At 50.1% G+C, this 10768-nt stretch overlaps 1 protein-coding gene across 1 annotated transcript in view; it reads right to left on the bottom strand.

The window, feature by feature from the left end:
- Nucleotides 1–223: 223 nt before the first annotated feature.
- LOC307091715 (sorting and assembly machinery component 50 homolog A-like) overlaps nucleotides 224–10768 on the bottom strand; it is an 11201-nt gene continuing 656 nt past the window's right edge. Inside the window, exons 2-15 of the mRNA XM_079759362.1 lie at nucleotides 10630–10743; nucleotides 9989–10090; nucleotides 9679–9766; nucleotides 8864–8970; nucleotides 8349–8479; nucleotides 7790–7877; nucleotides 6511–6639; nucleotides 4797–4868; nucleotides 4335–4421; nucleotides 3682–3752; nucleotides 3070–3137; nucleotides 2423–2569; nucleotides 1360–1501; nucleotides 224–1037 (exon numbers count right to left, since the gene is read on the bottom strand). Coding sequence (XP_079615488.1) covers nucleotides 992–1037; nucleotides 1360–1501; nucleotides 2423–2569; nucleotides 3070–3137; nucleotides 3682–3752; nucleotides 4335–4421; nucleotides 4797–4868; nucleotides 6511–6639; nucleotides 7790–7877; nucleotides 8349–8479; nucleotides 8864–8970; nucleotides 9679–9766; nucleotides 9989–10090; nucleotides 10630–10743 — 1392 coding nt within the window. The 3' untranslated portion in view covers nucleotides 224–991. The remainder of the gene's footprint in view (nucleotides 1038–1359; nucleotides 1502–2422; nucleotides 2570–3069; nucleotides 3138–3681; nucleotides 3753–4334; nucleotides 4422–4796; nucleotides 4869–6510; nucleotides 6640–7789; nucleotides 7878–8348; nucleotides 8480–8863; nucleotides 8971–9678; nucleotides 9767–9988; nucleotides 10091–10629; nucleotides 10744–10768) is intronic.

Genomic DNA, 10768 nt, shown 5'->3' with positions numbered 1-10768 from the left:
ACACACACGCGCACACACACACACACACACACACATTTTGGGGACCCAAAACTGCATTACAAACTTTATGTTCCTGCATGAGATTCGGTGAAAAAGCCCTGCTAAATGCTGACTTTAACATGACATTGTTTAAAGAAAGAAAAACAAGACTTGTTTCACCATGACAGCCAATAATGTACTTTTCTTTCAGATTTTCAACCAATAATTCAAGAACACATTTTGAAGTTTCCTAGGAAAAGCCGTTTTTATTTAACTTGCGTGCAGAATACAACAGCTTAGACAAATGGAGAACACAGGAGACGGGGGACAGGGTGGCCTGGTGGTCTCTGACTAACGGGAGACCCCCGCTAACGAGAGACCCCCTCTAACGAGAGACCCCCTCTAACGAGAGACCCCCACTAACGACAGACCCTCGCTAGAGACTAACGAGACCCCAACTAATGAGACCCCTGCTAACGAGAGACCCCTGCTAACGAGAGACCCCCCGCTAACGAGAGACCCCCGCTAACGAGATACCCCCTCTAACGAGAGACCCCCCGCTAACGAGAGACACCCGCTAACGAGGGTCCACAGGTTCAAACCCTGCCTAATTAACCACGGCTTCTTCCGACCGCGGGACAAAGAAAAGTGCAGATCATCGGTGTGTGTGTTTTAACATTTACTTTTAAATCGGGATCTCATCTCTCATCCGACATTCATTCATTAACTTGGAGCGTCTCCACCACGACCTCAGAGAGATGAACGTTGGCTGAACCCACAATAAAATAAGTTACATGTGTGGGGGGGGTCCTTCTGAGAAGATACATTGCTACGGTAACTGAGGAGGGTGATGACGGCGGACGAGGGTGGTGTGAAGGGGTTGAAGGGGCGTGGGGAACTCCACACACACAACACGCCAACGACCGGTGACAGACGACAGCTCCCCGCTCAGTTTCCCTTCTGGACTCTGCGGTCGCCGCGGCAACGAGAAGGCAACTGGGCGACGGCGACATCACAGGAAGCGGATTCCTGCGCCGAATTGGACGCCGTCGCAGATCCTGGGGAAGAGCGCGCAGGAAGTGAGCGGAGGAGGGAACCCAAACGACTGCGTGAAACTCAAAGGTCACGCGATTCACTCGCTCATTCCCTCCATTCACTCACCCACTCTCTGCGTTCACTCACCCTCTCTCTCCATTCACTCACCCTCTCTCTCCATTCACTCACCCTCTCTCTCCATTCACTCACCCTCTCTCTCCATTCACTCACCCTCTCTCTCCATTCACTCACCCACTCTCTCCATTCACTCACCCTCCCTCTCTATTCCCCCCCCCACACACACACATACACACACACACACACACACACACCGCCCCCCCCTACCTGTCCCCGCTCTGGACCCCCATGGGGACGCAGTAGTTGAGCTCCAGCCGGGCGATGTTCCCCAGACGCAGGACCACCCCCGCCCCGTAGGACCAGCGCAGGCACTCGGCCAGCTTCTGGAGGTGTGCCTTGGGCCCCTCGCCTGGAGGGCCCGGAAGGTAAACGTTAACAATCAAATTCACCACCACATCACCACACTGATGGACCCAGTGCATTCAGCGTTCACCAGGCACTCACAGAACTAAAGTAACTTTGAATTCAACGACACTTTGAAGCAAAAATAAAGCTCCAAGTTGTGCTATTAAACTGTTATTAGGACTACAGTTGTGTTGCTTTGCAACTGTTATTAGTACTACAGTTGTGTTGCTTTGCAACCGTTATTAGCACTACAGTTGTGTTGCTTTGAAATTGTTATTAGTACTACAGTTGTGTTGCTATTAAACTGTTATTAGTACTACAGTTGTGTTGCGATTAAACTGTTATTAGCGATACATTTGTATATCCTTTGAAGCGCGGGTTTGGGTGGTAGAGTTGAGGGTCCTGTAGGGTTTGGGTCGTGTCCCCGTAGGGTTTGGGTCATCTCCCGGTAGGGTTTGGGTCGTGTCCCCGTAAGGTTTGGGTCGTGTCCCGGTAGGGTTCGGGTTGTGTCCCTGGTTGTGCCCCCGTAGGGTTTGGGTCGTGTCCCGGTAGGGTTTGGGTCGTGTCCCCGTAGGGTTCGGGTCGTGTCCCGGTAGGTTTCGGGTCGTGTCCCCGGTTGTGCCCCCGTAGGGTTCGGCTCGTGCCCCCGTAGGGTTTGGGTCATGCCCCCGTAGGGTTCGGGTCGTGTCCCCGGTTGTGCCCCCGTAGGGTTCGGGTCTTGTCCCGGTAGGGTTGGGGTCGTGTCCCCGTAGGGTTCGGGTCGTGTCCCCGTAGGGTTTGGGTCGTGCCCCCGTAGGGTTTGGGTCGTGTCCCCGTAGGGTTCGGGTTGTGCCCCCGTAGGGTTCGGCTCGTGCCCCCGTAGGGTTCGGGTCGTGCCCCCGTAGGGTTTGGGTCGTGCCCCCATAGGGTTTGGTTCTCGTCTCACCGTAGTTGAGGTTGCAGAGGTTCCCGGCGTTGAGGAAGAAGTGTGTCCGGAACAGGTCCCCAAAGCCCCCCTTCCCAGGTCTGAAGGGGAGGGGGGTGTAGAGGTGCAGCCCCCCTGCCCAGTACGCCTCCCCGCCCAGGTAGTCCCCTGGAACACAAGAGTACCCCCACAGCACCGTCAGGGTCCGCACCCCCAGTCTGCTAACACAGGATCGCATACGAAACCGGCGGCCAATAGGAGGGGCCGATAAGCTACCATGTGACCCTTCTGCTGTTCCCATAGAAACAGTGTATGACGGTGATCGGAGTTGGTCCTAAAGGGTACAGATCTGGGAAATCCGAGTTGGTGGGCATAGACCTCGACATTTTACCGACGTATGCTAGGGATTTTACGTTTAAACGTTTTCAAGGGCGGAAAAGTGAAATACGAAATATGAGGAAATCATGGGAAAACATTTTTAATTGATTCCAGCTTTCACTTTAAGCTCATAACTTGTCCACATAATACCCTACGTAAAAGACTAAAAGAAAAAAACCTTATTGGTACTTAGGGTCAGGTGTAAAAACTAAATGGCTAACAGAGAGCTAACCCCCGTTCCCTGGCTGTCTTCGGAGGGTCTCCACTAGAGAGGGTTTGACCTGTCTCACCTTCACTCTGCGGACCGATGCTGTACATCCCGAACCCTCGCACGCTGGTGGGCCCGCCAAGGTAAAACCTGGAGGGGGAGGTCATGGTTATACATTTACATGACATTTAGGGCATTTAGCAGACACTTTTATCCAAAGCGACTTACAGTAAGTTAATTCGTCCGAAGAAGGAGAAACAACAGTATCGCCGTCGGTACAATAAGGATGTTCATAGAACCAAGTGCCAAGCACTAACAATCGCTAGGTTAACCCAGTCCCCATACACAACAGAGATAGCTAGGATTAGATGCTACAAGTACTATTAAGAGTTACAACATACATTAAGTGCGTACATTAAGTGCGAGGACGTACAACATACAATGCATGCGTAAGGGGGGGCTAAGGGGGAAGGCTATGCAGAGTCTAGGTGAACTCTGAACAAGGGACACTACAGTAGACTAGGTGCAGAAGTACCAGAGAACACACGACTCCGATAACAAGATGTCTCTCTGACTTCACATAAACACAAGATGCTACTTGATGCACTGAGCTATCACACTACTTTCACTTTACAATACTAATGTTTTTGAGTGGATTCAGACGGACTGAAGGAGGTGCGATAGGGCAGCGTACCTGTCTGCGATGCAGGACGAGTGTCCCCCCAGGGGGTAGAGCATTCCCCCCCACAGAGACGCTGACAGCACCTGGGGGGGGGGAGGTGGAGACACGGTAAACAACACGTCGGAGAGAAGACTCTGGAGAGGTCGTAAACGCTGACGATTCAGGAACAACTCAAACGTAGACACGACGGCGACCCAAAACTTTATGTACTGTAATGCCCATGAACTAAATTTAAATGTGTACCATCTTCCTCCTTTTGAGTTATATGAATATAGATATATTTATAGACATATCTATGATACCTATATTTATCTCTGTCTATTATATCTATCTTGATATCTATCTAACCAGACATCTCCCTATATCTTTCTATCTAACTAACAAGACATCTACCTATATCTGTCCATCTATCTATCCATCTATCTATCTATCCATCTATCTATCTATATCCATCAATTGAGATAAATATCTATACATCCATATCTATATCTATATGATTATTATAAGGGGGACTGCAGCCTATCGTTGTGTTTTAATCTCGTTGGAGTCTTTCCCAAAGACAGAGCAGGCAAAGGAATCGGACGCCTCGATGGACGGTGCAGCAAAGGATGGAGTGAGCGGTCATGAGAACAACTAGCAGCTAAAGGAAGGTGGCGCTGTCCTACCGAGTCCAGGAAGAGATGTTTGTTGAACTGCAGCTCAAAGTCCTCCTTCAGGAAGCTGGCATCACCGCCGGTGTAGCCCGCTAGCTCCTGCAGACCGACACGTACAGAGACACCACGTTAGTAAAGGTACGGTGGGAGGCACACACACACACACACACACTAAGGCTATAGTCTGCCCTATAGGAGGTATTCTAAGACATTAAGATCTCTCGTCCCTCATATATTTTTTAAATAGTCTGCCCAAAAGTAGGTCAATTACCTTTAAACACCAAACAGCCGTTTACATTTTATATTTATCCGGGGAATAAGCTGTTTCTGGTGGGGTGTGATTTGATTCTGACACAGAATCCTTAAACCAACACTCGAGACAACACCAAACCCTGAGAAAGCAGTTCGATCCCGACTAGTGAATGACTGCAGAACAGCACCCTCTAGTGGACACACGTAGAACAGAACACACACCTGGTTAATTCGAAGCAAGGCACCTCTGTTGGGAAAGATGGCAGAATTCCTGGAGTCGACGGACATGCTGTGCTGGAAGAGGAAGAGGAAACACGACCACAGGGTTAGACAGCAAACACACAGACTACTGGAACCACGAGACGTTACACGAGTGTCTTACTTAATCCTTTAAAAAGAGACCTTCCAGCTACGCTGTCTCCTTATATACACAAGTATATAATACATATATACACTGCTACAGACACGTATTGGAAAATTGTGTGAGTAACTAAGTGTAACTGTTACAGTAACTAACAGTAACTAACTGTAACTAACTAACGAACAGTAAATAACTTACTGTTACTAACTTAACAGTAACCAACTTTAACAGTTACTAACTGTGCCCTCAGACTTCCTTACCGAGAGGCCTGACTTGAGGACGTGTCCGCTCTCCTCCTTGACGGTTACATTAACTAAGTGTACCCTTAGTGTTCCTTACCGAGAGACCTGACTTGAGGGAGTGTCCGCTCCCCTCCTTGACGGTTACATTAACTAAGTGTACCCTTAGTGTTCCTTACCGAGAGGCCTGACTTGAGGGAGTGTCCGCTCTCCTCCTTGACGGTTACATTAACTAAGTGTACCCTTAGTGTTCCTTACCGAGAGGCCTGACTTGAGGGAGTGTCCGCTCCCCTCCTTGACAGTTACATTAACTAAGTGTACCCTTAGTGTTCCTTACCGAGAGGCCTGAATTGAGGGAGTGTCCGCTCTCCTCCTTGACGGTTACATTAACTAAGTGTACCCTTAGTGTTCCTTACCGAGAGGCCTGACTTGAGGGAGTGTCCGCTCCCCTCCTTGACGGTTACATTAACTAAGTGTACCCTTAGTGTTCCTTACCGAGAGGCCTGACTTGAGGGAGTGTCCGCTCTCCTCCTTGACGGTTACATTAACTAAGTGTACCCTTAGTGTTCCTTACCGAGAGGCCTGACTTGAGGGAGTGTCCGCTCTCCTCCTTGACGGTTACATTAACTAAGTGTACCCTTAGTGTTCCTTACCGAGAGGCCTGACTTGAGGGAGCGTCCGCTCTCCTCCTTGACGGTTACATTAACTAAGTGTACCCTTAGTGTTCCTTACCGAGAGGCCTGACTTGAGGGAGCGTCCGCTCCCCTCCTTGACGGTTACATAAACTAAGTGTACCCTTAGTGTTCCTTACCGAGAGGCCTGACTTGAGGGAGTGTCCGCTCTCCTCCTTGACGGTTACATTAACTAAGTGTACCCTTAGTGTTCCTTACCGAGAGGCCTGACTTGAGGGAGTGTCCGCTCTCCTCCTTGACGGTTACATAAACTAAGTGTACCCTTAGTGTTCCTTACCGAGAGGCCTGACTTGAGGGAGTGTCCGCTCTCCTCCTTGACGGTTACATTAACTAAGTGTACCCTTAGTGTTCCTTACCGAGAGGCCTGACTTGAGGGAGTGTCCGCTCTCCTCCTTGACGGTTACATAAACTAAGTGTACCCTTAGTGTTCCTTACCGAGAGGCCTGACTTGAGGGAGTGTCCGCTCTCCTCCTTGACGGTTACATTAACTAAGTGTACCCTTAGTGTTCCTTACCGACAGCGCTGACTTGAGGGAGTGTCCGCTCTACATAAACTAAGTGTACCCTTAGTGTTCCTTACCGACAGCGCTGACTTGAGGGAGTGTCCGCTCTACATAAACTAAGTGTACCCTTAGTGTTCCTTACCGACAGCGCTGACTTGAGGGAGTGTCCGCTCTCCTCGCGGACGGCAAAGGAGGCGCTGCGGGCCAGGCAGCCCAGTTCCCGCCACACGCCCTCCCACTTCACCGTGTGGCTGCTCCAACCCAGGGGGAACTGGTGGGGGGGGGGGGGGGGGGGGGAGTGGTTAGTGGAGCCGCTACACAGCGCGTCTCTGACCTGGGGCCACGCAAAGCACTGAAACATTGAGGGCCTCGCCTTCAGTCATTCGTCACACACAGCCATTCATTTGAGCATATAAACACACATTCACGCACACACACTCGTTGGCCCATTCAAAGACATTCATTCACCAGTTCATACACCCAATCAGCCATTCATCACCCATTTAAAACATATTAATTCACCCGTTCATACACACTGATTCACCCATTTAAGCACACATTCATTCACCCGTTCACACACACTGATTCAGCCATTTAAAAACACATTAAATCAGCCATTTAAACACATTCAATCAGCCATTTAAACACATTCATTCACCCATTTAAACACATTCATAAAGCCATTCGTCATGCCCACACAAAGGAACAGCCACGTGGTCGGGGGCAGCTAGGGTGGTGTCTCGCTCAGGGACACCTCGACACTCCAGGGATCGAACTAGCAACCTTTTGGTTGCCAGGCGATCTGCCCTGCCTTCTAAGCCAAGCTGACGGTAGGCTGCTGGTTTGAGGCTGACTGTGGGTCAGTGACCCGAGCCCGGAGCCAGAACGTTGTGGACCCGGTGGGACCGCAAAATAATAAGGAAGGAATAGAGGTGGATATGGAAACAAGGAAGGAAAATCTACGGGAAATCCAGCTGTGAGGCGTGTTTATGTGAACACATGTACCCGGAGCCGGCCTTGATTCATTTTAGAGTGTATCTTATGTGTGCTTTCGATGGATATGGATTAAAAGCACTGCAGGCCACGTTGGAAGTCCTTCATTCTGCACTTGAAAGCGTTTTTTTTTTAAGGGCTATTCAGGAATTCAACTCCTTGTGCCGTCAGCGGAGTGAGAACGCCAACGTCAGCTGGCCGGCGGATGGGCATGTGACGGGTAACACAATATTGGTGATAAAGGAGAACAAAGACACACACTCAAAGACCCAAGCACACACAGACAAACACCCAGAGACAAACACAAAGACACACATACTCACAGACCAACCCACACACACTCAAAAGACAAACACCCACACACACACTAACAACCACACAGGTCTCTCCCTCTCTCTCTCTCCCTCCTTCCTCCCTCCCCCTCTCACATTGAGCTCTGCCGACAGCCCTCTATCCGTCTCTTTCAGTGAGCTCCAGGGAAACTGTCCGGTGACTTTGTAGAGGTTGAGGACGAGACTGGAAGAGGAGGAGGAGAAATGACATCAGGCTCCCATGCACACGATTCATCTGCAGTCACGGCTCACTTTATTTAACTAAATCAGCGTGATTATTGTTGTTAAGGCAGTCTGAACATTATAACCAGTTGGTAGTTGGTATTTTAACTTAACTAACTAACTACAATAATCAGTCAATTATCAAAATTATCAATTCAACTTAATGGTTAAATATCCGTCCATCGACACGTGATTTCATCCTTCCTCATGCAACAGATACCGGTCACAGTGCTGGTAACTGTACCGATAACATAACCAGTACTGGCACTGGTTACAGAACCAGTAACAGTACTGGTAATGGTACTGCTAACCGTACTGGCAACATTATTGGTACTGCTACCAGTACTGGTAACAGTACCAGTAACTGTAAGGATGTCGGTACTGGTAACTAAACCGGTCCTGGTCCGAGTACGGATGACGCTGGCTGCCTTACTTGCGCTCGAAGCAGCCGGGCTGGGGCTTGAAGAAGGAGAGGCCGTAGGACGTCTCCTTGGTGCCGTAGGAGAACTGGAACGTCATCTTCTCCGCCCGGCCCAGCATGTTGGGCAGCTTCACCCCCAGCACCTGGAGGTCAAAGGTCAAGAGGTCAGCACCGACGAGCTCCCCTACGGTATCAGCCGAGAAACAGCCTCCATGTTGGAAAACAAACCTCCTCAAAAACCATGGACACTTGAAGGAATAATACGCCTCAAAAAGGGTCCCGATTCATTATAACCGGGATAGAACAATTTTTAATTATTTAATAAAAAATTGTGTCTGTTAAATTTTCATTTTAAAACATATTTAACAACTCATTTTATGATCTGGACTATGAGCTGACCCACCACGCCTCTAGAGCCGTTAAAACAGTATTTTTTAAAAGAAACGTCTGTCTGAAAGAGTGTGTGTCACAGAGATAAGGTGTGCGTGCGTGCGTGCGTGCGTGCGTGCGTGCGTGTGTTCTCTCACCATGCTGCCTTCGTTGTTGCCGACCATGGTGTTGTAGCTTCCTGTCAGCCTCTTGACCTCGGTGACCTCAAAGATGACGTCCAGACCGTTGGGTAAGGCCCCGGCACCTGAGACAGAAGGCGGGTCACTTCCTGTCCGCTCACCTTTGACCCCATGCACACGTTCAACTGTAACCAACAGGAAATACTCCACGCCCATGAAACAGCCACAAAGACGCCGTTTAGACCGTAAATACAATTGATTGTATACTGTCCCGACTGAAATATCTTGTTGTTTCTCTTTCTTCTGACAAGTGTACTTGTCTGTTTTTTGCCAAATGTGTCTTAAGTTAATAACTAAATCCGATACCTCGCAATCAGAAACTCGGGATGGCGAAAATGTAAAATATTTTTGACCGACCACCAAGCCTCATTAACCGGTTGAAACCGGTTAACCGATCAGATTAAAATGTGCTATTTGAAAAAACAGCTATTTCGAACCGCGCCAGCCGCCTGCTATTTCGTAACTCTGCTTATCTCTCTCCCGTTCTGCCTTCGACTCACACACACACACTCTCCGAGTGAGAGGCAGTGTCTCTAACCGCGGCATGACCTGTGTTTGAATTGAAACACAAGGCATGCTTACTGCAGGTTGACCGTGTGTAGAGAGCGGGCTCGAACGCCTACAATGGTCTGAGATGGCGGGGACCTGGTTGAGACCCTGCGCAGGATTCACCAGGGGCCAATCTGAAGAGGGTTCAATCTGATTTGTTCCATCTAAACCCAGGACCAGACGTTCTCCTAAAGCTGAAGGTGGAGGAGAGGGACCTGCTGTACCTTCAGACGTGTCGATGAGCACCTCCACCTCCTTGAAGATCCCCAGGCGTAGCAGCTTCTGCCGGGCCATGTGGGCCTTCTTCATCACCTGAACAGAGACACAACCGCTGGGTTTCTCCAACCCACTGCTAACAATAAGGTGCTGTGTTCAAGTGCATTTGTGTGTTCAGGTGCGTGTTCACATACGCGCGTGTGTGCGCATGTGTGTGCGTTCGCATGCGTGTGTGCATATGTGCACGTGCGTGTGTGTGTTCACATGTGTATGTGTGTGTTCACGTGCGCGTGCGTGTGTGTGCCGATCACCACATACATCGATGAGGTTCTTGGCGTGGAACACGTCGGAGATCTCGTGCCCCAGGAGATCCTCCTTCGTCCTACCAAGGCCTTGGATGTTGACATGCTGGACCACGACCTGCAACACGCAGACAGCACACGCCCCAACACGTTCACACCCAGCTCCCACCCAGGAACGGGTGGGAGGGTGGGAAAACCCCCCCGTTGAGGCAGAACTTCCGCCAAGCCAACGCAGAAAAATGTGATCTCGGGAGAAGATAAAGGCTGTAAACGTTTTGGGGGTAAAATGGCTCCTTTGTGTTTCCCGGGAGCAGGTGTGAGGGCTGTTGTGAGGACGTCAGCCTGCTGGAGCCGGTGCAGAACCGTGTCTGATTCAAATCACACCCCACTTGGCAGCGCTGGACCCCACACTTAAAACCTGAGTTTACCCAGCGGTCGGCACAGCGCCCTATGAATACACAGACAGGAACAGGCACCGACAGACAGACAGGTACAGACACAGACAGATACAGACACCAACAGACAGGTACTGACACCAACAGACAGACAGATACAGGCACAGACCGACAGACAGGTAGAAACACAAACAGACATACACCGACAGACAGGTACAGAGAGACGGGTACAGATAAAGACAGACGGCAAGGTGTGACTCACATCTTTGTTCTCCAGGATCTCCTGCTTCGCTGCGTGTTCCGGCTCGGGCACCTCGATCATGTCGTCTGGGTTCACCCCCAGGTCCCGTCCATGCATGGGCAGAGGATCCAAACTCTGCCGACCCACAAGCAGTGACACA

The sequence above is a fragment of the Pollachius pollachius genome (assembly GCF_949987615.1).
Source record: "Pollachius pollachius genome assembly, contig: scaffold_294, whole genome shotgun sequence".
NCBI lineage: Eukaryota > Metazoa > Chordata > Actinopteri > Gadiformes > Gadidae > Pollachius > Pollachius pollachius.
Note: the sequence above shows the minus strand (reverse complement) of the source record. Positions and strands in the feature narration are given on the sequence as shown.